The following is a 27,939-nucleotide window of genomic DNA, read 5'->3' on the forward strand; positions in this document are numbered from 1 at the left end:
TTCACTCTTTAGAGCCTAAAATTTATACCATTTTTAGGTGCTCTGAGATTTTAGATGAAAGCATTATTTGCATATGGTAACTATGTGATCATACAGGTGAGTTCTGGCATATCTTTAAAAAAATTTAATCTTTTAAAAATTGGTACGTATTTATTTTCAGTGATCTAAGAGAGAAAACAAAAAAGGAACATGGAATACAGGAGCATGGGAATGCAGAATTATTTAATTATTAGTTGCACAAGATCAGCTGTTCTATTCAAGTTTATAAAAAATAAATTTTTTTGTCATCATCTCTTATTTCTCTTTTTCTCCTCCCTGCTTTTGAAGTGTGTGTTTGTGTGTGTGTGTGTGTGTGTGTGTGTGTGTGTGTGTGTGTGTGTGTGTGTGTGTGTGTGTGTGGCTTTTAACCAGTTTTATCTCTTCCAAGGTTCATACTTGTGGGCATGTGGTAATCATTCTCCTCCTTGCCATCTCTAGCCCAATTATTAAGTCCCAAAAGGGAACAGACAAAAAAGGGGGAGAAGAAAGTGATATATAGGCCAATTTCACAATTCGTTATCTGGATTTACAAAAGAGAGGGGAAGGAAGTAAACTAAGGTGATTAGATTGAGATGTTCAGAATATCCACAAGTTATCAGAAATTCTCTCTTGTTACTTATAAAAGGTAACTATAGGGGAGATTCTCTATTTAGCACAAAACATTGAAAACGTACACTCTACGTAATGTATTTAATGAAACAAATGAAGAGATTTTTGCCCTGGTTAGGTTTTGCCAGAGTCAAGAACATAATAAGAATAAAAAATTACCTCATTTTAGTTTTTTACTGGAAACCACAGCACATGTAGATTGAGTGTCTGGAGCCTAAGATGTATTGACTTTTAGGATCTGGCTTTAATTACTTTCTCCAACTTTAGTTCTTCCTTTCTGAGGACATTAGATGTTCAGTGATTATGTTAAACTAAAATTATTTGGTACTCTGGAAAGACATTTTGGAAGAGATATTTTATACAGCTGTAATTGAGCATTTCTTAAGAAACCTTTTTCTTGAGCATTTTATGAATTTAATTAAATAAACTGTCAAGTTTGGCAAAGGAAATGGTTTAAATGGGGTGTTATAATACAAATAAATTGGAAATTCTGTCTTATTAAGTTGCTTAGGTAGAACCAAAGGAATTAATCCAATTATTTACTCTGGTTGTTTTTAATACTCCCTTAATCTAGTTCGCATTTCTCATTCCCTTTTTTGAGAATCAAGTGTGCTATAAACACATTAATGTAATATCCATACATATGAATGTGTATACTTTCCTTTATGCAGATTATCTGAGTGAAAATCTTGCAGCTAGACAAAAATTTCTGGTTATTTCAGTGTTAGTAGGTTGAAGTAGTTGATTAAAAAAGGGCATTACCATCATCAGATGAGTGGATACGGAAAATGTGGTACATCTACACAATGGAATACTACTCAGCTATAAAAACGAATGAAATACTGCCATTTGCAACAACATGGATGGACCTTGAGAGAATTATATTAAGTGAAACAAGTCAGGCACAGAAAGAAAAATACCACAGGTTCTCACTTATTGGTGGGAGCTAAAAATTAATATATAAATTCACACACACACACACACACACACACACACACACAAAAACTGGGGGGGGGGGGAGAAGATATAACAACCACAATTATTTGAAGTTGATACGACAAGCAAACAGAAAGGACATTGTTGCGGGGGGGGGGAGAAGGGAGGAAGGTTTTGGTGATGGGGAGCAATAATCAGCCACAATGTATATTGACAAAATAAAATTAAAAAAAAAAAAAAAAAGGGCATTAGGAGAGGAAAATCAGATTCCATTATGACCTGCCACAATTACTGACACAAGTGTGTGTATGCAGTGCTAAGTGTGCATATAATTATATTTCATGTAAATATGTACTAAATGCATACCTATATATAGTATGTGTAAATTAAATGTGTATAAATTTTAGCATATGTTAGATTATGTGTTTACATGTAAATATATTTGTAAATGTATAACACATGTCTAGTATATGTGTGTAAATTAAATATATATATACACCTTAGTATATATTAAATTACATACATATGTCAATGTGTGTATAAATTTATTACACCAAATTGTGCATAGAGATGCTATCAGAAAACTGGAGGGCTTAGGAGCCAACAGCAGAGAGCTATAGGCGAGCTGAGAAAACAGGCAGCCATTATTGATGAGCACTGCACTTGTGGCTGTCATAAGCATGTGCTCTTTGTGCTCTCCACAGTGCAGCCTGGTGTCCTGGCTATACTCACACAGGGGGTGCCTGTGCTTGCCCCAAAGTTCAGGTACTCTGGGCATGTCTATTCAGAAAGATGTTAAAGCTTCCTTAGTACAACACTAGGATATTATTTGCAATTACAAGATCATGCTCAAACTGTTTCATTTCAGATGAATTAATTTTGTGAACATATTACATCTTGCTCAACAATCAAACTAAAAACATTTTGGATTGGAATTTCTATGTAGTGGACACTGAGATGATGATTGTTTTTTGAAAACAGAAGTCATTATAAAATTTTGAAAAATGATGAGGCTAGGTCTAGTGGGTTATGTAGATCTATAAACAGAAAAATCCAATACCATGTGGTGATTGTTAGCTAACATTAATTTAGCACCTACTACATGCCAGGCACTGTTGTAAGTATTTCCCGTGTATTAATTTCTTATCTTTTGAGGTTGGTAATACCTTTAATTCCATTTTACAGACTGAAGGTTCAAAGAGGTTTATGACTTGACTAGCCCTAAGTCATGAAACAAGTAAGCACATGAGCTAGGGTATAAAAGTGTCTCATTCCAAAGTGACAATTTTATCATTATTCTGTGATAAAGTCATGTAGGAAGCTATGGAAAAATGCCGTAGAGGTACCTAAGCCAGCATGGGAATGCCAGAGAAAGTTTACCTGTTGGGAAAATCACTTTAATAAGGAACACAGATGTTAGATTAAAGGGCAGAGGGGAGAGAGAAAAGCTATGGACAGTGAAGGTAGGAGTGAGTATAAGTTAAGAGGTTTTTGTTATAGTCTAGGGGTCATAGAATGGCAACCCAAACAAGGGCAGTAGAGTGAGCTGGAGAGAAGGGAATGGATTACAGAGCATTAAAATAGCAAAATCTGTGGAATGATTGAGTTTGAATGGGGGATGAGGGTGAAGATGTGGTTAAAGATGACGTCTGTGCATCTGACTGAGCTGCCTGTGAGGTTTGTGGCAGCAACATTTGTCAAGCTCTTTCCCATAGCCAGGAAAGGGCTATAAGCTACCAAGTCCTATTCAGCATTTTGGCATTTATTGTACTTTCTCCTACTGTGTGTGATTTATCATAAGAAATATATGTATATTGGTCTTTATCCCTGGTTCCTGGCACAGAGCTCCTAATTCCTTGGAATTTTCTGGGAGATAGGAGCATTTTTTGTTCTAATGAGGCAACTCTTGGTGGGTTCTTGGTTAGGGACTGGTCATTAGAAAGCCCAAGTCATGATTAGAAGCTTGGAACTTTCAGCCCCAGCCCCCAACCCCCATCCTCGGGGAAGGGGAGAGGGGAGCTGGAGATCGAACTAATAGTTGACCATGCCTACATAATTTAGCCTCCATGAAAATCCCTGAACTAGGAGGTTTGGAGAACTTCCAGGTTGGTAAACATGTTCATGTGCCAGGAGGGTGGTACACCTCAACTCTATGGGGACAAATCTCCTGTGCTCAGGACCTTCCAGACCTCACTCTATGTACCTCTTCATCTGGCTGTTTGTCTGTATCCTTTATTATAAAACAAACTGCTTAACTTAAGTGTTTCTCTGAGTTCTGTGAACTGTCCTCGCAAATTATCAAGCTCAAGGAGCTGGTTGTGAGAACATAATTTCCACAGGTACAGTACAGGTGACAACCTGAGACTTGAAATTGGCATCTGAAGTGGGGGACAGTCTAGTGGGATTGAACTTTTAACCCATAGGATCTATGCTAACTCTAGTTAGTGTCAGAATGAAATTGAATTGTGGGACGTCCTGCTGGTTTCAGAGAATGATTGTAGAATTCATGTGTAGAATGATTATGCCTGTGTTTCCTCTAAGCTCTCTTAATGCCTCCACTCTTACGACAGAGTTTTTTAAGCATCCTCTCCCCGATCCACTCTCTATCTACAGGCTTGTGGAAGCTGCGAGCAGGCTAAGGGACCTCATTGGAATTTGTTTCCATTTTTACTCTACCTACAGGTAATAAGGTGTCATATTCTCTGTCTCCTAGTGATGATGCAGTTTTATTTCATCTCTGTAGATTTTACAGTTTGGAGGGGAGGGGAAGATTCAGACTTAGATAATTGTCATTGTTCTCCAAACCCAAACATGGTCCCCTCTTCTCTTTTATTAGCTGTGATAACAGTATCTCTAACAGAGATGGCTGTCTGCTTTTTAAAGCCCTGAAACCAGAATGCAGTGGGTGGTATTTATAACTGCATATGAGAAATAAGAGGCCTGCGGTAGTGGTTCAGCTTCATCGGCTCTCTTGTGTCTTTTCTGCCTGGCTTGTGGCTTATATTCTTCACAAGCTGCAAATGGCACCACTGATTAATTTTAAGGAGTTAGCCCAGAACAATGTCATGTTCTCTGATGATCACAAAGATATCTGAAAACTTTTAATTGGGTATAGGCAAAAATGGAGATGCTAGAACATCCACTTCTCTCATTGTCCTCTTACTGCCTCTTTTTTGAGACCCTCCATCTTGCCCTGGCTGCTTGGACACTTGAGATAACATGCCCCTTCTCTTTAATCTTCAGTGTGTTTTAACCTCTTATTATCCATTGTCTTAGATTATAAACTTTTGATTTTCTTTTTTATTTGACCTTTAGTTTAGATTCTTGACTTACAAATAGAGAGGGAGGTAGAGAGGCTGGATTAAGGAATAGGGGACTGGGAAGGGCAGCCATTAGGGGCAAATCATGAACAACTTCAGAGTTGGGAGAACAACAGAGCAAGATCCATTGCTGTTCATTTGGCTTTCGGCCTGACCCAGGAATGTTCAGTTAAGTCACGTGGTTGTGTAGAAGTGGCTCTGCTCCAGGTAGAGTGTAAGTGGGAACTGAGGATTCAGAGTCCTCAGTCTTGTATCCTGGACTACCTGTGCTAGAGAACTGAAACCCTTAGATTTAGTGTGGAATATCTACATGGATACTCAGGTCAGAAAGGCCCAGGAGTACCCACCTCATTCAGCAAGTCTTATCTGAGTTTTCTTCCCTCAGCCTATGGCCAGCCTGTACTGGACATTTTTCTCCAGAGTATAAGAAGGGTTGAGTTCATGTGCCCAACAGCAAGAACTGGATTACTCTTCAGTGACTCTTTTCTGTTCTTAGACACTTCTTTGAATCACTAAACTTTCTAACTAATTATAAAATGTTGTTTATGCAAGACTCTCATCAATCATTCTCATCAGTTGATAGACTCCACCCCCTAGTACTCAGTCAAGATTGGTTTCAGTAGCTTGTGACACATTCTGACTTGTAATGCCAAAATAGATGAGATGTGTTGGCTCATGAGATATCAATAACTCCACCTCTTCTCCAGGGATAAAGTTATGTTTATGGGTTGCAAGGGAAGCAATGGATAGAGGATTCCTTTCCAAAATGGCCTTAATCATTGACCTTTGGTGCTGGAGAAGCTCTGAAATCTCCTGTATGGGGAGCTGGAACATCCAGACATTTGGACCCTTTATCTCTTGGCCATACTGCTTAGGAACCAACGTTCTCATCCAATATCCCATGTTACTATTGGTAAAAAATTGACTAGACTGTGTACAATAAAGTTTCCAGAGGGTCTCAGGCTTAGAATTGTTTTGTAGGGTCTAGGGAGAGAGAACTACGGAATTCTGGTAGAATTCAGAGTGTGGGGCACGGGATATCTTGTACCTTGTGGAAAAACCAATGCCCACAAAACCTGGAAAAATTAAGTGCTGTTATAGTAATCCACGCTATGTGGTTATCCATACCAAGAATGGTCTCCTAAACTTTATAATAAAACGACATACCCCGAAGAGACCCAAGGCACCTGGAATCAACTGGGCGTCACAGATAAACTCGTGCCAAGATACCTAGGCATTATCCTTTCTTCAAAGGCTATAAGCAGAAGAAATAAGCTCAGCATTCTCTGTTGCTCCTCACATTAGTGTGTTTCCAATTGTAAAGGCAGTTCAAAAGAATTAGAAATTTGCCAGACTTCAAAGGATGTGAGATTTGACAGCTTGTCAGCTTCCCATAGTTTGTAAGATTCCAAGGGATACTGGAGTCATAGGTCCCATGTTTTTTGGGTTGAGAAACAGCTGAAGCTGGGAATACCCCACACCAGTCCTGGCTTCTTGCCCACTCCCACTGTGAAGAACCACTGTAGGACAACTGAAACACTGCTGAACTCACTAAATGAATGTGCACATCTGTTATTTTCACGGTGAGCATCCACAGAGTAGAACTATAAGAGAATGTGTTAAAAGGAAGATAATCCTTAGGAGGCCTTTCCCACCCCTTAAGCTATACCTGGAACATTAGTTTATCCCGTGTAACATGAAACTTGCCAACAGTTAAACAAAACCTGTCGGATTGTCTGAAGGCAAAAATAAAAATGCAGGGAAGATAAACATCAGAATTCCACTTTCCTACTGATGTATGAGCTTATGCTTCTTCTGCTTCTAAACCTAAGTGGCCAACCTGTTTTTGATCCCTCTTCCGTGTGACGTCCTTTGCTCATTGTGTCCCACCTCTCATGAACTGAGTGCTTCTGGCAAGTCTCATAGGAACTATGATTTCTCTGTTTTATGATTTCTAATAATCCTATCAATTCCAGTGAAAGTTTGCTCACTATATTTCTACAACCTAAAGCCTTCATCATGTTGAAGGTCTCAAAATGGCAGACAGGATTGTTCCAGGATCTCTCTGGTTCCACTGTTGACAGGCAAAAGCCACCTTTTGTGTAGGGTATTTTGTCTGTCAAGTGCTTTTGGAATAAACATTTTCTTCCCATCTTCCAATAAGCCTGTGAGATAGGTAGACAATTATTTTCATTCTCCTCTTATAGATGAAGAAACTTGCAATTGAATGTCTTGTTCAAGGATACACAGACACAACTTCAGATTCCAGACTCTGTTTTTTTACTAAAATGGTAGCCTTCCTCGATTAGATCGTGTCTCATTCTATTATGTCCCCAAATGGGAGGTCAAAGCAGTACTGATGGTTCATGAACTCATTATTTCTTACAGATGTTTAAATGGGAGGTCATAGGAGGATGGTGTGACTTTGCCCTTCAAGTAAAAGTTCTGAGTTGCCACTTTCTTGGAAAAGAATAAGAAAAAGAACAAAAAGTGTTATGGCTGGCTATACAAATAGAAACTCATCAACTCTTTCAGGTTGATTATTGTAGCTTAAGTAATTTCTCTGCTCTTCTTGTCTCACAGAGGCTCCTGGAGGGGTGCCAGGTAATTGGGCCACTGGGCACCTATTTTTTTTTTTATAACTTATTTTAGAGAAATGGAAAAAGTGTGTGTTATGCCACAGGTCACAAGAAAAATACCTGATTGCCCTTTGGGTGGTCCAACCCTGGCTCATTTTTATTTTGGAGGTAAATCTAAAACCTGAAACTGTTCTGAAATTTTTTCTCAACAAATTATAATTACCAAATATAATTCAAAGATATTTTGTTTTGGACTTTTCCTAGTCTTTTTTCCTTTTAATATTTTCAGTATACTCTTTCACTGCTTACTCTTTCTGTTCCTTAATTTCCCCCCATTTGCCTTCTTTTTACGCACCTATCACAGTTTGTTTTAAAAATAATTCCCTTGTGGGCCAAGCCCGTGGCGCACTTGGTAGAGTGCTGCGCTGGGAGCGCGGTGACTCTCCCGCCGCGGGTTCGGATCCCATATAGGAATGACCAGGGCGCTCACTGGCTGAGTGCTGGTCACGAAAAAGACAAAAAAAAAAAAAAAAAAAAAAAAAAAAAAAAATAATTCCCTTGTTTTTAGCAAATGCCCAGGATCTGTGCAGCCAATAAGCTATCAAGGTTTTCTAACAACCAAAGGTGTACTATTGTGTAGGCATCTCCAGAAAAAGCATTTACTCTAGCAAATCAACAGACAATCTATTTTGGTGTGTGACAAGAAAAATATTAGAATTTCTAGAACTTTTATTTAGATTTATTTTATCTCACACATTTTATTTGTTTTTATATGTTCATAATATATAATATATTTGAAGAGTTGTATATTTATATGATTTACAAAGTACATTAATATGCATTTACTGAGAGGACTGCCCGTCAAGATGGCAGAATAGACAGTCCCCAGCATTGTTCTCTCCCACAATCAACCAATTTACAACTATTAAAAAGCAAAAACTTGTTTTTTTGTTGTAAAGTTATTTCAGTTCCTTGTATATTCTGGATATTAATCCTTTGTCAGATGTATATTTTGCAAATATTTTCTCCCATTCTGTTGGTTGTCTTTTAACTCTGTTAATTGTTTCTTTTGCTGTGCAGAAGCTTTTTAGTTTGATATAATCCCATTTATTTACTTTCCCTTTGGTTGTCCTTGCTTTTGGGATTGTATTCATGAAGTCTGTGCCCAGCCCTACTTCCTGAAGTGTTTCTCCTCTGTTTTCTTTAAGAAGTTTTATTGTTTCAGCGTGTATATTTAATTCTTTAATACATTGAGTTGATTTTAGTATATGGTGAGAGGTATGGGTCTAGTTTCATTCTCCTGCATATGGATATCCAGTTATTCCATTTGCTGAAGAGGCAGTCTCTTCCCTAGTGTATAGGCTTGATGGCTTTGTCAAAGATCAGATGGCTGTAGGTGTGTGGGTTGATTTCTAGATTCTGTATTATATTCCATTGATTAGTGTGTCTGTTTTTATGCCAGTACCATGCTGCTTTGGTTATTGTAGCTTTGCAGTATAGTTTAAAGTCAGGTTGATACAACAAGCAAACAGATATGAGGTTGTTGGGAGGGAAGGGGAGAGGGAGGAGGGAGGGAGGTTTCAGTAATGGCCACAATAATCAACCACATTGTATATTGACAAAATAAAATTAAAAAAATTTTAAAAAGCAAAAACTGCCAAGCTGGGGCCACTTGAGCCCAAGGGAAGAAGAGGAAAGACCTACGGAGTGCATGAAGGCAGGAGAAGCTGTAATGAGAGAAGAAAGGACTCCTCTGTTTTGAATCCTAGCCAGTTCAAGGCTGGCCTCAGTAAGCACACAGAGCAAGAGCAGGCAAAAGCCACAGCTGGAGGGGAGAAGAGGGCCTTGGTGGCCCGCCTGGCCAGCAGTACCACTAACAGGGTTCCCATGGACCCACATAGGAGCAAGGGGCCACAGACAACTGAAGGAAAAGAGCTACTCGGAGGCTGGTGAGTCATTGCAAGGCCTGGCACATGGCCCATCATATGGAAGTGTTTAGAGTACAGGTGATGGGTGACACGGGCCCACCAGGGAAACATTGGGAAACATGATCTGCCCCCCAATCAGCACAGGATCACTCAGTGGAGACTGGTTGGGAATATAGAACTACAGGGGTGTAGTTTGCTGAAAAGACTCCGGCCCAGACCAGAGTTTCCACACAACCCAGGAGTAATGGACCTCACAAGACACAGAAATGATTACGAGGTCAATGATTAAAACCTGAGCTGCACAAAAAGCCTTCCCCAGAGAATCAGCAGCAAAGCAGCAATTTAGCTCAACCACAGGGCTCAAGTGCTGGTCCCCACAGGAAGTTCCCCCATTTTAGAAGTAAGCAAACAAATTAGTTCCAGTGCAGAGTTTAAGTGGTGGGAGTAGCTAATAATCCAACACAAAACTGAAAGAAAAAACAAAAAACTCACAGATCAGAGACAAAATTTTGATATTAACCAGTAAAGGTCTAACATCACCAAAGAACACCTATAAATCCAAGAAGGACTGGAAGCTCCCTGGGCTCCCAAGCTGGGGTGGGGTGAGGGTTGAGGGCCTCAGCCATGCCCCACCTGATGACCACAACCAGCCCAGTGATGACTGAGCCCCCACCAGAACCTCCCAGGCTCCTGAGTTGGGATGTGGGGGACCGAGGACCTCAGCCATGGCCCCCCCAACATTGCATCTAGCCCAGTGACAACCACCAGGCTGCGGCCAGAAGTGCACCAGGATCCTGAGCCAGGGTAGAGGGGCCAAGGGCCTCAACTAGGGCTCCCCAATGTCTGCATCCAGCCTAGCTATGACAACCAAGCCACCACTGGAAGTGCCCTGGGCTCCCAAGCTGAGGTTGGGGGGCGCCAAGGGCCTCAGCCATGTCTCCCAAACATCCGCATCCATCCCAGTGATGATCACCAGGCTGTCACTGGAAGCACCCCAGGCCCCTGAGCTGGGGTGGAGGAGCCGAGGGCCTCAGCCACACCCCTCTAACGTCTACATCCTGTCCAGCCATGACTGAGCTATCACCTGAAGCCCCCTGGGCTCCTGTGCTGGAGTGAGGGGGGTGCCATGGGCCTTGACCATGGCCCCTCCCCCTTTCTCATCTTCCCACCCATCCCCCACCCCCTTTCTTGCTCCCCCTCCACCCCAAATGCTCCACATCTCAGAATTTTTTTTTAAAATAGTAAATAAATAAATTTTAAAAATAAGAAAAAACAAAAAAACCAGAACACATCTTCCATCTGTTAAAAAAAAAGATATATATACATACATCATATATATTTATTGAAATTATATGCTCAAAATATCTTTACAGTGGTGTTCACTATTTTAAAAATTTGGCAATCAGAGCCATAGAGAAGCAGTGAATGCAAGTAATAGTACTAGCTACTATTATTACACATAGTAACTGACTGCCAGGTACTGTTCAATTGCTTTATTTCTATAAACTCAGTCTCCCCAACAACTGTATGAAGTAGGTGCTGTATTATGGTACCATGTTTTTCCTATGTTGCAGATGAGAACATTGAGGTATAGAGAGGTTGGGTAATTTATCCAGAGACACAGAAGTTCTAATAGTAGGATTTGAACTCAGGCCAAAGGGCCTCAAACTCTGTGTTCTTAACTAACCCTGTACACAGCCTCTGGCAGTTACTAAATTGAGTTGAGAGGAAGGAATGGACTTACTGGTCTGAGGGCCATCTAATGGAGCCCATTCTCCTAACTCATGTGCTAAGCAGCATACTCTATTCCCTTTGGACACTCTTCCATCTTGAATTAGCTCTGCATGCCAGGTGTTGGGGCCACAAAGATAAATTAGACATGGCTTCTGCCCTCAAGAAGCGAGTCAATACAGAAGATAAGCTTTTTATATAAATAGCTACAAGTAGAAAGTGAGAAAAAATAAAAAATAAAAAGCTACGGAAATTTTGAAGAGGTATTTCTTACACAAGGAGGAATTGGAGAAGATTTTGTAGAGTAAGCCACATTTGAGCCACATTTGAAGATAAAGCTTATCGTCCCAATCACCATATAATTTTCTAACAAATTTCATCATAAAAGTGTCTTTGGAAATGCTGGTTTTTGGGCCTTAGCCTTGCTCTTTTCCTTTCCAGAGTCCTCTCCATATATGAAAGCATTGTGTACCTCTGAGGTTGGGCCTTGTCTAAGCCTTGCTCAGCCTGGTTTCCCTGGCAGGAAGGGTGGGAATGCAGGAGTGGCATCTCACCTTGAGGGGCAGCCTCAGGCTCTTCAGAGGTTGGTTTTGGTGCCCAGGCCATGACCACTCCCACCTGCTCTGATGCCTAGGGGAAACAAGGCTATCTTTGGTACAGTATAACTCTACATCTCATGGGATATATGAGGCCCAAGAAACTGGAGTTTTGTATTTAGCTTATAACTTAAGCTAGTATTTCAGTTTTTAAGGCAGCCTCAAATGGTCTTCTTTATAGAAAATGGCTCTTGAAATACCTAGAAAGCTAGTAAACATTCCTTACGGGTGTGTCTGTGAGGGTGTTTCCAGCGTAGATTGGTGTGTGGGATGGTAGACTGAGTGGGGAAGATGTGCCCTCAATGTGGTGAGCATTATCAAACCAGCTGGGGATCCAGATAGAACAAAAAGGCATAGGAAAGGTAAACCTTCTCTCCCTCTCTCTCATGTGATGCCTTCTGCCATGTTATGATGCAGCAAGACGGCCCCTCACCAGATGCTGGTGCCTTGATCTTGGCCCAAAACTGTGAGAAATAAAGGGGAGGAGGGGAGGGAGGGAGAGAGGGAGGGAGGGAGGGGAAGAGAGAGAGAGAGAGAGAGAGAGAGAGAAAATAAAATAAAATGGTGGTTCCTGACACCACAAAATTTTCCTAGAATTATCAACAGAGAAGGGGGTGAAAAAAACAACTTTCCAGTAGAATTACTCAGATCAGAACCTAATGAGGCAAATAGTCACGAAATGGTGTCATGAGTATGCACCATGAAGTAAGTTTTTTAAAGGCTAGGAGCTTCCACCTGTCAAGGTGGGTTAAATCAGGATTATGGCAGAAACACATTACTGTGACAGTCAGTAAATATGAGTGAGACTCAGTCTCCTCTACATACCCAACTTAGGAATGTAGCCATTAAGCCCCCACGCTGTGACTCAGCTCAGAAGACACTGAGAAGAAATTACTTAACTGAGTAAAGATTTGGAAGTTTTCTTCAGATTGTTAAACCCCAGCAAAATTGAGTGATACATGGGAGGGGAGCCAAATGATAATTTTCGCATTTTTTCTCCATCTTCACTGTCAAAGATTTTGACTTGGAAGAAGCATACTGTAGCATTTTCCAAGTAAAGAAAATCAACAGCATTGATATAGATACAGTTCTGCAGCACTGGAGCCAGAGTGCATAAGATAATTTTATCTGTAAGGGGGAAATGGAATTTCACAGGTGATTATGCTGAAATATGTCTTCAGACTTAAGTACTTAACAGGACTTACATGTCTCTAAAGGAAAATATGAATTATAAGAGAGGAAAAGTTCTGACTTTAGTTCTCAGATCTGCCACTGATTTAGCATAAAGCTTTGGACCAATCTTTGTGCCTCAGATTTTCCATGGATAAGAATGTTATCATGAATGTATCACAGATCTTAAAATCATTTTTATAAGTTATTATTTAATTTAAAACCTTTGGAAAGTTCAGCTTCAAAGAATATTAGAGCTTTTAAAAAGGCATTAAGCAGAACTGATTCAATCAGACCAAGACATTGGCAGATGCTACTGAAAGAGAGTTTTCAGACACAGAGAGCTTTGAGTCTCCCTTTAAGCTTGTTCCATCTTTCAATAAATTATTCTTATAGTTTAAATATTCTTTTAAAATCCCCCCCTTTTTATTGTGGTAAAATATATATAACATAAGTATCACCCTTTTAAGCATTTATATACTTGTGCACAATTAATTACATTTACAATGCTGTGTGATTACTACCTCTATTTCCAAAACTTTTTCATCATCCTAAACAAGAAAGCAATCCCATTTACAATAGCAACAAAAAAGTAAATAAAATACCTAGGAATAAATTTAACCAAGGAGGTGAAAGATCTCTACAAGGAAAACTATAAAACACTGATGAAAGAAATTAAAGAAGACACAAAAAAACAGAAAGACATCCCATGCTTGTGGATTGGAAGAATCAAAACTGTCAAAACGATCATACTACCCAAAGTGATCTGCAGATTCAATGCAATCCCCATCAAACTACCAATGGCATACTCACAGAAATAGAAAAAACAATCCAAAATTTATATGGAACAACAAAAGACCTAAATAGCCAAAGCACCCTGAGGGAGTGTGATGCTCCCCACTTTATCCTTTTTTTAAAAAAAATTAATATTATTTTTTACATTCTACGATGTTGTTGTAGAGCAGTTGGGAGGGAGAGGGACAGGGGAAAGGGGAACGAAATGGGATGGAAGAAGGAGGGAGGGGGAGGGGTGGGATTGAGGCCTGTGGCACCCCCCACATTCCCACAGTGGAGACCCGTGGGCTTCCAGCGGTGGCTTGGTTATTGCTGGGCTGGGTGCAGATGTCAATGGGTATGGCAATAGCCCTCCCCTGCTCAGGAACTGGGGGCTCTTCTTGCTGAGGCTTGCTGGTCGTCACTGGGCTGGTTGAGCACGAGGTGGGTATGTGACCGAGACCCTCGGCCTCCCACTGCCCCGGCTCAGGAGAGCCTGGGGCGCCTCTTGTGGCAGCTTAGTGGTCACCACTGAGCTGGTTGCTTGTGTGGGGGGGTTGTGGATGAGGCCTTCGGCCCCCTGCCGCCCCAGCTCAGGAGAGCCTGGGACATTCCCTGCAGTGGCTTGGTGGTCATCGCTGGGGTGGTTACACTTGGGAGGTGTGGCCGAGGCCTGAGGCCCCCCATCCTCAGGACTGGTTGTGTGTGTGTGAGGGGGCATGGCTGAGGCCCCCGGCCCTTCCCCATTTCTGGCTCGGTAGCCCAGGGGACTTCCAGTCCTTGTAGGTGTTGTAGGTGTTATAGGTGTTCTTTGGTGAAATGAGACCTTTACTGGTTATCAAACTTTGTCTTTGGTTGCGGGTACTTTTTTCTTTCAGTTTTGTGTTGGATTATTTGCTGTTCCCACCACTTAAGTTCTGCACTGGAACTAATTTGTTGTCTTTTGCTTACTTCTAAGATGTGGGAATTTCCTGTGGGACCAGTACTTGAGCTGTGTGGTTGAGTTTAATTGCTGCTTTGCTGCTGATTCCCTAGAGAAGGCTTTTTGTGCAGCTCAGGTTATAATAGTTGACTTTACAGATACTTCTGGATCTGGTGAAATCTGGTGCATCTGGGTTGTGTAGAAAACTCTGGTCTGGGCCTGAGTCTTTTCATCAAACTGCACCTCTTGCAATTCTATATTCCTGACCAGTCTCCACTGAGTGGTCCTGCACTGATTGGGGGGCAGATCAGCTGTCCTTGCTGTGCCCCAGCATTCCTCTGGTGGGCCCGTCTCCCCCACTGCCCATGCTCCAAACACTTCCCATGGGACGGGCCATGCTCTGGCCCCTTGTAATGACTCACTGGCCTCTGAGTGGCTCCTTTTTTTCAGTTGTTCTGGCTCCTCAGTCCTATATTGGTCCATGGGAACCATGTTGGTGGTACTGCTGGCCTGGGGGCCACCACAGCCCTCTTCTCCACTGCCACCTCCAAGCAACTTCATCCGAAGGGCACAGCTGTGGCTTTTGCCAGCTCCCGCTCCATGTGCTCAGCAGCTTCAGCCTTAAAGTGGCCATGGCATGAAACGGTTGGAGCGGTTTTTTTCTTTCTCTCATCATGGCTTCTCCCACCTTCATGCACTCTATAGGTCTTTCCTCCTCTTCCCCTGAACTCTAGCTACCCCAGCTTGGCTGTCGTTGCTTTTTAATAGTTATAAATTGGTTGACTTATGGGAGAGAGTGATCCTGGGACTGTCTATTCTGCAATCTTGACCAGACCCCCCCCCCCCACTTTATTGCTTTCATTCAGGATTTAGTTGAAGATCTCAATTGGCTTTATTGTGATTCTAGAATTGGTCAATACATGATTTCATAAAATAGAATAAGTGATCCAATGAGTTGAGAAAAAGGGGTTGATTTTATAGACAGAAAGGGGGCTGATGAAAACAGAAATAACAAAAGAATGGATTGATCATTAAGTTACCTTCTTCATAAGGTAGGGCAGGAAGACCAAACAATAGAATAAATGACTAGTTAACATCAGATTACTTCAAGCTATTTTTTTTGTGTAAGGATTAAAACAGAGGGAACTTCATTATCATACCTATTGAAGATTTAAATTTGGCTATTATCTTTCCATCCTGATTTCTGGGAAGGTCAGATATTACTTAGTTTTATTACAGTGACTGGGAATTTAGCAGGGGTGACGCTATTTTGCATCCTCAGGCCTACTCTAGGAGGCCACAACTATTATCATAAATCTTGTAGGCTTTGTTCATTTTTAAAAGTTTTTTTTTTTTTTGTCTTCCTGGGTTATTTCAAAACAGCTGTCTTCAAGATCAGAAATTCTTTCTTCTGTATTATCTAGCCTGTTGTTGAGAATCTCAGATATATTTTTTATTTCATTCTATCATTTAATTCCAATCTGCTTTTTAAATTACATCTATCTCTTTGTTAAATTTCTCATTCACATCATGAATTTTCTGATTTCCTTGAACTGTTTGTCTGTATTCTCTTTCATTTCTGTGAGTTTCCTTAACATTATTAACTTGAATTCCTTTTCTGGCAAATTGGCAACTTTGGGATCAGCCATCGGAGGATTATTATGTCTATTTGGTGGTGTCACATTTTTTTGTTTTTTCATGTTTCTTGTTTCCCATGTTGACATCTGTGCATCTGGTGGAACAGTTGCCTCTTTGAATTTTGCAGAGTGGCTTGTGTGGGGAAGGACCTTCATGTGCAAATGTGTCTTTGGGTGTCTATTGGGTAGAGTATGATAGCTTTGTTCTGGATGGGTGCAATAGTGTAGATTCTGTGTAGTTTCTTCAGCTGTAGTCCACTTTTTCTTTGTCTGCACATGCCTCAGTGGCCTATGCTTGGGAGCTTTGTGGCGATGGTGGCACAGCTTTGCCAAGGGTGGGCTTGCTGTGTTGGTTCTCAGGCTGTGGGTATGCTTGCTCTCCCTGTGGGTCAGTCATCTTAGGTGCTGGCTTACTGAGCATGGGATAGCTAGGTTGATGCTCAGGCTGGAAGTGTGGGCATGTGGCATGTCAGGGATTCAGGGCTGGCTCAACATTGGCAGGGTCACTGTGCTGATTTTCTGACTGGGTGCAGGCCCCTCAGGGGCATATCAACCAGTCTGTCTCTCACTCAGATGGGTATGGGCGCAATGGCTCAAAGACTCAGGGGTGGGCTCACCAAAGGCCTGACAGCTGGGCTTTTCTCTGAGGTGGGGGTGAAGGCATGCTTTAGCTCAGCTAGCTGGGTGTGGGTCTGCTGGGAGCTGGTCCACTGTGCCACTTATTGGGGCCAGGTGTGAGGTAGTGCTTTCCTTGGAGGTGCAGGAGCAGGCCTGCCAGGGGTGGGAATGCTGAGCCACTTCTCGGGTGGTGGGCAAGGCCGCTAGGTGGGACTGTTGAGGGCAAGACCAGTTGGCTGCTTCTCTGGGAGTGTATGGATGCACCTTAGTTCCACTGGCCTGGGGGGTATGTTCGTTAGGGTAGGGACCCAGGCCTGAGCTGTTTTTCTGCGTTGGGAGATTGGATGCACAAAACTCAGACCACTGGTTGGAGGTAAGGAGGATCTGTCTGATCTCTGGCTGGGTATATGGGGTTGCATCAGTTCATCAGGACTGGGATTGACTTATTAGACATACAGGACTGGGGTCACAGCTGCTTCTGTGCCTTGGCTTCAAAAGACACTCACAAGGGATCAATCAACTTACTAGTATTTACTGAGAACTTACTTTATTCTAAATATGATACTTAGGAAAGACTATAAAAGCTAGCAGAGTTCCAGACAGTACCATGTGAGACTTAATTGCATTCTTATTGAAAAGCTTATTGAATCTCTGCACTGAGATTCAAGACCACTGATTCCAATCACTCAAAGGTAAATTCCCTTCTACACCACCCTGGGTATGCCCTGTATGCTTGATTATCTCCAGTGACAGAGACCTCAGTATCTTCTGACAAGCTGCAACTTCCAATTTTTGATATTACTTAATCGCTAGACAAGACAGATTTCTTAATAGCTTTAAATTTTTTAAATTGACAAATAAAAACTGCATATATTTATACAGTACAACATGATTTTTTAAAAAATTTATTTTATTTATTGAATCAAAATCGATTACACCTATTTTGGGGGTTAAACATTGAGATATGTTGATTAAATCAATATTACTAGCATATATAGTTACAAACTGTAATTATTCTTTATGCCCCTTGTCCAATCTCTCTCCTTCCCCCACTCCCTCCTCCTCCCCCCTCTAATTACACTAGATTTCTTCTCTCCTTCTGGAAGAATAATGGTTACTCTGTTAATTTGTTGCCTAGATGATCTGTCCAATGCTGAGAGATGTGATTAGGTCCCCCAATATTATCACAGAGCAGATGCTGCTTCTGTCACTCTGAAATGGGTTTTGTGGAAAAAGACATCCTCTTCTTTTCTTTGTCTCTGCTGGTGACTCTTCTTGTGTGAATGCACTCCAGTGGTTGGCAGACCATCTGCATGGTGGTTGTGGCGTCTAGCCGCTTTTGCGGCAGCCATGCTTATTGTGCTGGCTGTGGTGGGCCACCCATGTGGAGGTACTGTTTTTGGTATGCTCCTTGGCACTGGAGGTATGCCTGGTTGTGGGGTGTGTTTGGTCCCCTTCTCCATGCCTCTGGTCCCTGGGCAGGCTCCAAGGTGCTGGTGCCATGTGCTTGGTTGTGAGAGGAGCGTCTGGTCCCCAGCTCCATACCTCAGGTCACTGGGTGGGACCTGAGGCACTGGCTTGGTGTGCCTGGTTGTGGGAGAGGGGTCAAGTCCCTTTCTCCATGCCTCAGGTCTCTGGGCTGGCTCCGAGGCACTGGCAGTTTGCCTGGAAGTGGGAGTGGGGTCCGCTCCCAGATCCAAGCCTCTGGTTCCCAGGCAGGCCCCAAGGTGCTGGTGGTGTACCTGGGCTGGAACTAATTTTTTGTCCTTTGTTTCTAACACACGGGAACTTCCTGTGGGAACCAGTACTTGAGCTGTGTGGTTGTTTAAATTGCTGCTTTGCTGCTGTTTCCCTAGGGAATGCTTTTTGTGCAGCTCAGGGTTTAATGGTTGATCTTATAGGTACTTCCAGCTCTCCAGAGACCCAGTGGATCTGTGTTCTGTAGAATCTCTGATCTGGGCCTGAGTTTTTTCACTGAACTGCACCCCATGCAATTCTGCATTCCTGACCAGTCTCCTCTGAGTGGTCATGTGCTGACTGGGGTGCAGGTCGGCTGTCTTTGCTGTGTCCCAGTGTTCTCCTAGTGTTCCCATCTCACCCACCGCCCATGCTCCAAACACTTCCCGTGGGATGGGCCCTGTGCTGGTCCCTTGCGATGACTCACAAGCCTCTGAATGGGTCCCTTTTTTCAGTTGTTCTGGCTCCTTGCTCCTGCATGGGTCCATGGGAACCCTATTAATGGTCTTGCTGTCCTGGGGGCAAAGGCCCTCTTCTCCCCTGCTGCCTCCAGGTAACTCCATCTGAAGGGCACAGCTGTGGCTTCTGCCGGCTCCTGCTCGATGCGCTCATCAGCTCGAGCCTTAAAGCAGCTGCGGCCTGAAATGCTCAGAGCAGCTTTTTCTTTCTCTCATCGTAGTTTCTCCCACCTTCATGAACTCGGAAGATCTCTCCTCTTCCCCTGAGCTCCAGTGGCCCCAGCTTGGCTGATGTTACATTTTTATAGTTGTAAATTGGGCTCATTTGTGGGAGAGAGTGACACTGGGAACCGTCTATTCCGCCATCTTGACCAGAACTCCACAACATGATGTTTTGATATATATACATATGTTGTGGAATGGCTAAAAGAAGCTAATTAATATATCCATTACCTCACATACTTATCATTTTTTTGTGGTGAGAACATTTAAAATCTACTCTCTTAGCAATTTTCAAATATACAAGGGGGTCTTCAAAAAGTTCATGGAAAGATTTGTATTATCTCTTAATTCCATTTTTCCAGAAACTTTTTGGAGTATGTCTTAGTTTGTTTTCTGTTCCTGTAACTGAATAGCACAGACTGGGTAATTTATAAAGAAAAATTTATTTCTAATAATTCTGGAGGCTGGCATGTCCAAGATGGAGAGGCCTCATCTCTTGAGGGCCTTCTTTCTGCATCATAACATGGTGGAAGGTCAAGGAAGCATGTGAGACAGAGAGAGAAAATCTGGTTGAACTCTTATCAGGACAGAGCTTTTATCAGGAGCCCACTCCCATATAATGGCATTAATCCATTTGTGAGGGTGGAGCTCTAATGATCTAATCACCTCTTAAAGGCCCTACTTCCCAATACTGTTACACTGGCAATTAAATGTCAACATGAGTTTTGTTGGGGTCAAACCACAGCAAAATACATTGTTATTAACAATAGTCACCATGTTGTACAATAGATCTCCTGAGCTTTTTCCTCTTAACTGAAAAAAAAAAAAAAAAAAACAACTATGAAATGCCTCATGAATTTGCATGTCATTTTTGCACAGGGGCCAAGCCAAAATTGTTCCAGTTTTAGTATACATGCCACCAAAGTAAGCACTAGTTAACATTTATGGAATGCTTAGGTTTACTATGTGTCAAGCACTAACCAATGTACTATACTGCTTCTCAAATACACTGTATATAACATTTTATAGATAGCTAGATAATCTATTTTGTGCTAGAAGCCATATCAGGTATGTATATTATTTCATATAATCCACACAACTATTCTTTGATATGGGTATTATCACCATTTTACCCAAAGAAATAGGAATTTGAATATTACTAAGCTGTTAACTTGGTATGAATATCTTCCATTATAAAGAGATTTTTTACAATGAGATGGGATGTGGTTTTTTTTCTTTTTCTCTTTTTTTTGGGGGGTGGGCAATGAGATATTTCAGGGACTAAAATGTATACTAAGTGCTACGGGTAAGATGGCTCTACGTATACAACGTTTGAATAAAGACCAAGGAATAGACAAGAAAAAACCTTTGACCTTGGAATTTCTTGCAGGCATTCTGCAAAAGCTCACTGATCTTGGAATACTTGGATGTCTCTTACTGCCCCCAGCTGTCAGATGAGGTTATTAAAGCACTGGCCATTTACTGCACTAATCTCACATCTCTCAGCATTGCTGGCTGTCCAAAGGTATGTGCGGGAGTCAGAGCTCAGACATGTCAAACTGAAGCACTGCCAAAGAACCCAGGGAGGACAACAGTCGGGGCTGGACCCATTATAGAACTTGTTGTTTTTGTTGTTGTTTTGGCTATATCTGAAGTATTCATTAGACTTTTCTCTATCCCCAAAGTTGAAATAACTTTTTGATTTCAAAGTAGAAGTTTCAAAAAGTTGAAAACACAATTATCATACAAATATAAACGTGTCAAAGATTTATTCAATTCATAGTGAAGAACCAGCTAAATGAAAAAGCCAGTGTGTGGAACATTTCAATGAACTTGGTATTTATAGGAATCGAAGGAAGAATGTTAGATTACAACTGTTAGGTTAGATCTAAAACTGGCTAATATCCTACAAGGCGTAAAACCATAAGGGGTTAGAGTTTCTACCAGGTAGAAATAATTTGTCTCTCTCCTAGACAAAAATATAATAAGTTAACTTGTAATTTCACTGAGTTGAGACCATAATCAATAGTAAATAGTATGTCAAAGAAAAGCATAATTCCCTATAGAATTTCCCAAATTGACCTGTTAAATGATGTTCCAGTATGACATTGAAGGGATATATAATCATCTTTTATCTTATTTTCAAGTATTTGATAATTTTTCTCAGCATCTATGTATAAAAGAAATACTCATAAAAAAAATTGGACTACATATAAAAGCTTAGAGGAGAAACTAAAAATCCACTGTCATACTACCACCCTGATATAACCATTGTTGGCATTTTATACTTATTCTTCCAGAATTTTTTCCAAGTACAAAGAGATTAAAAATAGTTATAGAAGTTTTGTGTTTTGCCTTGTTTTTTAAAAGAATAGAATCATACTTTCCTAAATACATTGTAACCTACCTTCTTTTTGCTTAATATACTATGGACATATCTCCATGTCAAGAAATAGAGATCTTGGGTTCTGGGTTAATATGGCAGATTGAATATATATACACATACAATTTTGTTCCTCCTGAAACCCTACCAAAACTGCAGATGAAAAGTGACAGCCCATGTGCATACAGAAAACAGGAGAGGAGGCAAGAGAAATAAAACTTTAGAAGCTTGAAAACAGATGGATTAATTTAGTAGACCAGAAACAGCTTTGAATCCTAAACCAACAGTAGAGAAAGCTGAAAAAAAAATTGATTTACACAATCTTCAAACTTGGCAGCACCATGTACCTCTGGAACTGGGTTAAAAAAGGAGGCTAAAATAAGGAGGACTCAGTTTAAGATTCTTGAGAATCAGACAGATCCCTAGATCTCCTCTCCTCCTCCATACATCTGGGCAACTGCCCCTCCCCACCCCAAACAGAAGCCTGGAGATTTATTTCCTAAATCTAGGTTTCTCAGCCCTGACATTTTTGATATTTTGGACAAGATAATTCTTTGTAGTGGGGGGTTGTCCTGTACACTGTAGGATATTTAATACCATCCCTGCCCACCACTCACCAGATGTCAGTAACATCTAACTCCCCAAACCTACAGTCCTGACAATCAAAAGCATCTCCAGATATTGCCAAATGTCTCTTGAGGGGCAAAATGGCTCCTGAGAGAGACCCACTACTCTAGACATAGTAAAACAGAGAGTTGCTGGGCTGGGAGACAACATGTATAATTGAGCATGTAGATGTAAAAGTGAAAAGGGGAATGAAGTGACTGGATGCTGAGTGCAGACATAAAAACGCTTTTTCCAACTCAACATCCCAAACTTGGCTGCCAGGATCTTCTCCTCTAGGCGGGAGACTGGAAGCCTCTACCCTGCAGACCCTGACTGGCCCAAGATGAAAGACCTAAAAATACTGACATTGGGAGTTTTTCCAACAAATAACTCACCTAGGCCATCCTTCATTGAAGCTTACAGTAGAGAAGCCCCACACCATGCACTCATACCTTTTTAGTCCTACGCTATTAATCATGAACCAGACAGTCAAGGATTATAAGACATAAGAGAAAAACCTCTAAAATGGAAGATAAAGACCAAAACAAATTAACAGAAAAAGTTTGGTGTTAGCAAAATATGAAGAAGGAAGAAAAATTTTAAATCTTAAAAAAATCCTGAATAATTGCAAAGTTATTAACCTTGTTCTCTTCTGTTGTGCATACTGATGGTCTTTTATGTACTGCAGCATCATCCCAACTCTCAAAAAGCCCTGCCCTCTATGTAGTCTAGACATTCAGCTTCTATGTTGTCAAGTTTGTGTTGTGAGTGGATTAAGAGAGTGATGCTAGAACCTCCTGAATCTTCCACAGCTAATTGTGCTGCAATAAAGAGGAGGAGGCAGTAGGGGAAAAGATATGGTAAATGACGACAAATTAAGCCAGAAAGTTCACAGCAAAATTCTTTTTGATTACTAATGTACCTGTTTAGAACGAGGGAAACCAGCAGCATTACATGGTACTAGAGGAGAGCTGGGTCAAGGAATCCAGCACACTAGCAGCACTGATTCACTGACTCCCTGCAGCTTGAACAAGTAACAGATCACAGGGGTTCTTGCTTTCATAGCACAGGGACACGTGGGCAACACATGGCTCATGGCTCACTGGGAACTGCTCTGGCTATAACGCAGGCACAGATGGAGACTGGGCTTTTTAGTGGCTCTAAAAGGAAGAAAGTAGGAGAATGAAAAAAGGAAAAAGGCTCCAGTGAGTACAAAAAAATAGGGCAGAGGATTTTTGTTTTGTTTTGTTTTGCTTTTTTTGTTGTTGTTGTAAGAAGCTGAATTTCTACAAACTGTGCAGTAGGTACTGTCTTGCAACCTAGAACTAAGAGAGACTTTACACAAATTAGATGTCATAAAATGCATCACTCTAAATCAAAGGTCTAGGGGGGAGAAAAAGGAAGCAGAATAGACTATTTCGGAATCCCAATGTAAAGGGGTAGGAGTAGAGTAGAAGGGTTTGCCATCTGAATTGTTCTAGTCAGACTGTGGGCCAGATGAGTATTCTGATTCAGAAGATGCACTGACCATTATTTGGGCCAATCTGAATACTCAATTCACCTCACCCAGAAGTCATAAGGCTAATATGTCCAGCCTAATATACTCTAATTACGTTGCTTTTGATGGGCTGTGAAATACATTGGTGTCTGGCTCAATGTTCTAGGTCAGGTTTCCCAAAAGCCCACAGGTGAATTTTGAATGGTCATCTTGTCTATCTCCTGGAAAGCCAACTCTTCCCTGCAACCATCTCAGCTCCAAGGTCAGTATAGTGACCTCATCCTAGCCAGCACTAAAATACCAAGGAAAGCAAAGGTAGCTCCAAATGAGGAAAAAAGCTGGTTACTATGGGCCCAGTTCTATGCCCTGTTACTTAACATTGTCATCTTTGATCCTCATGACATCGATGTGAAGTAGGAATAAGTAATGATGAGAAAGAATAGCAGGGAGGGTGGGAAATGAGAAAAATTATAGTGAATCCCTGAAGAACGATGACAAAATGTTTCTGCACTGCATGCCTAAGGGAGATAAAGTAAGCTAAAACATGCTGTGGAAAAGCACTTCTGTCAGAGAGGTGCAGGTGAAGTGAAGCAGGTTCACTGTGCACTGAGTCCGGTGAGACAGAACACACTCATATACAACAAGTTACATAAAGCAAATGTATTACTTGCAGATAGGCAGCAAGGGACAAGAGATGCCTAGGATTTATTGAGAGCCAGTCCCCCAAGACTCAGGAAAGCTGTCCAGGGTGGATGAAATCCCAACTGTGCTCCATTTACACTGCAGCTAAAGGACTCCAGAAAGCAGCCCGTCCTGGGTTTTATATCCTGGGGGCCCCATGACACACTGAGATAAAGCATTCAAGGACATCCTGTTTCTACTGGGGACTGGAACAGAGCCTCTCCCTCGCCCCCACTCATCTCAGGATGTTGCATTTCCAGCACTACAAGCTAGAAAAGGGAGAGAATAGGGTGGGTCCTAGGCCACCTGGAGAACTGTCTGGTAGGCAAAGTATATCTGAGGTGATTGAGTCAGGTCACAAAGCCCTACTGCTCTCCCCTAAGGTCCTGGGATCAGCTAAAAACTACACAATCTTGTGGGTTATGAAGGTGTTGGAGAAACCCCCAGGGCATGCACAGAATCTCTCTTATACTAATATGGTAAAACATTTTACTCAAAATGTTTATTATGTTTCCAGACCTTTGATAACACCAGGCGAAGAGTTAACAATTCTTTTTGTCTGTTTTTAATTACTCTCATTTTACAGATGGGGAAATTAGGAGTGGAAAGGTATAGGTCAGTGGGCAAATGATTCAATGTTTAGTGAAGTAACTTAATTCCAATTCCATAGACTTGCAGTGTAAAGGGTAAGGAATAGAATATTTGCTAATTCTGGGAATCCCCATGACAATCCTATCTTTCAAATTTTTATTTTCTTAGTGCAACTGGCTAACATGTTTGGAAATTCTTTCAGTTCAGAGTTTTCCAAATGGCCATAAGATAAATCAATTAAAGGTTTAAAAATGGCCATAAGGAAAAGAAATGATCAATGGATCATATTTTACCATATATTACAAAGGGTTAGGCTCCTGGCACATGGCATTGGCTAATGTATCACTTATTTATTGCTGTGTAACCAGTCACCGCAAAATTCAGTGGCTTGAAAAAAACTACCATTTTATTTGCTCAGAATTCTGTGGGTCAGCAATCTGGGTTAGTCTTGGTTGAGTAATTCTTCTGTTAGCGGTTGTACCTATGTAGCTGCAGTCATCTGTTGGATTCACTTAGAGCTGACTGGCCTATGTGGCCTCAGCTGGGATAGCTTCCTCCTGCTTGACATGGTGTCATCCTCTAACAGGCTAGCTGAGCTTCTTCACAGGGCAGCAACACATTCCAAGAGGGCAAGGGTGGAAGCTGCAAGGCCTCTTGAGGCCAGGCTCAGAAGAATATGACTTCCGCCCCATTCTTTTGGTCAAAGGAAGTCACAAGGCTAGCCTTGATTCAAGAGTTGGGAAAACAGACTTCATTTCTTGCTGGGATTAGCTGCAAAGCATTTGTGGCCATTTTTAATGCACCACAGCTATAGTCTCACAAATAAATAAAAAGAATAAACAGAGCTCTTAAGAAATAGCCAAATATAACATAATATTCTAGAAGATAATTTCCCAAGAGCCTCTTCCTCTCTTGCAAATGTATCCAAAATATTTTCATTATATTTAAAAGCCCTACTCAAGGTTTAGTGGCTTATCAAAAAAGTAGAGCAAAAACTTGAGCACTCATTTTTGGCCTGGCCTTCAAAGCCAGTCATTTCTTACTGCATTGGATTTCCATTAGCTAATACCTCGTGAAACCAATTATTAATCCAACAGTTCTTTTTATAGGCTATTCAGACTCTTTTCTTGCTGCCCATCTTTGAGGCATTTTCCTTTTTCTTGGGATCACCATTAGTGGTGCTACTGAAATATCTTGACTTAGACAATCAAAACAGGCATTTGGGGGAGAAACAATAGTACAATTCAGCGAACATGAAATACAAGGGTCAAGCTGTCTTTTGTATAAAGAGTTTTTACTTAAAGAAAAAGCAGATCCCATAGATTAATGGCAAAGGAGATGAATAATCATAATTATAGCTACTGTTTATTGAGTACTTACTACTTGTATATGCTAGTCACTGGTCACACACATTATCTTAATCCTATGCCAATTTTGGGTAACTGTTACAAATGGGTAAACTGAGATTTAGAGAATTTAAGCAACTTGCCTATGGTTACACAACTAGAGAGTTTGCAGAGCTGGTTTGAACAAAGAAAATACTACTAGTAAACAATGTGGAAAAAGATTCAACATAATAAAGAAATCCAAGTTAAAACATTTTTTGAAGTATCATTTATTACCTAACAAATCATACAATTTTTAATGGTAATGCCCAGTGGGTGACAAGGATTCAGTGAAACTGGTCTTTCTGTTATGGATGGCTTTATAGATGGGTATGGTCCTTTTGTGAAACAATGTGAAAATATGTACCCAAGAGCCACAAAAATAGCCATATCTCATCAAATCCACCTTTTGAAATCTATCCTAAGGGAAACAATCCAGAATTTTGAGAAGGCTATATGTCTGAACAGTCATCAAAAATATTATTTAAATACTAAAAACTTGTAAACAACTGAAATGACTAGAAAAACGGGAATGGTAAAGTAAATTACGTCTATTAAATACAACATTTTGTAACTATTAAAGATTTTAAGTATGGAGACTGTGAAGTGGGAATGCATTAGTATGAGAATGCACTAGTGAAAAAAAAAGCAGAATGCAAAGTTAATTTAATTACAGTATTTACAGTTCTGTTAATGGGGGTCTAGGTATGGGGAACTACTAAGAAATACTCCAGAATATTAAAAGTAGTTATGGTTTTTTTTTTTTTTGACCGGTAAGGGGATCGCAACCCTTGGCACAGTGTGGTCAGCACCATGCTCAGCCAGTGAGTGCACCGGCCATCCCTATATAGGATCCGAACCCGCGGCCTTGGCGCTACCAGAGCTGCACTCTCCCGAGTGAGCCATGGGGCCGGCCCAAAAGTAGTTATGTTAAGGTGGTGAATTTGTAATTAGTTTTCCATTGCTAATTTTGCTAATTTTTTTGGTAATGCGCTTATATTATTTCTAAAATAAAAATAACTTCATTTAAAATATAAAGTAAAACATTTTCTCAGAAAATCAAAGGTAGTTGTGTTGGGACTGACATAATCTCTGCTCCATGGGGCTGGGACCAGGACCCTGTGTCTAGGAGTTAAGAATGTAGCCAAGTCATTTCCATTCCCAGTTCCAAGACCTCAATCCACAAAGCCACAAATCAACACCTCAGTCATTAAACATCTTGAGCTTCTGATCTTCAGGATATGTCAGGCTCCTTTTCAGCTCTCCCAATATCAGACAAAACCTACCACTCTGAACTCCACCTGCCCTGGACTTTTTCATCACTCATTGTTCTTCCTTTCCTCTACAATTCTAAGGGCTTTTTATTTTCAATGACATCAGATCCTCAGAGACCCATTATGGTATGGCAGGAATGCCTGAAGGCATTTTTGTGAGAATCAATTGCAAAGTTGAACCTTGGTCCTCAACATGGTTTGGAAACAGGGCATGCTTAGACAATAACAATATCTCTTTTAACAAA

At 41.1% G+C, this 27,939-nt stretch overlaps 1 protein-coding gene across 1 annotated transcript in view; it reads left to right on the top strand.

Moving 5' to 3' along the window:
- Positions 1 to 27,939, top strand: part of FBXL13 (F-box and leucine rich repeat protein 13) — a 242,872-nt gene that overhangs the window by 204,877 nt on the left and 10,056 nt on the right. The window contains exon 19 of the mRNA XM_063101040.1: positions 20,667 to 20,801. Coding sequence (XP_062957110.1) covers positions 20,667 to 20,801 — 135 coding nt within the window. The remainder of the gene's footprint in view (positions 1 to 20,666; positions 20,802 to 27,939) is intronic.

The sequence above is a fragment of the Cynocephalus volans genome, chromosome 6 (genome assembly GCF_027409185.1).
Source record: "Cynocephalus volans isolate mCynVol1 chromosome 6, mCynVol1.pri, whole genome shotgun sequence".
NCBI classification, from domain to species: Eukaryota; Metazoa; Chordata; class Mammalia; order Dermoptera; family Cynocephalidae; genus Cynocephalus; species Cynocephalus volans.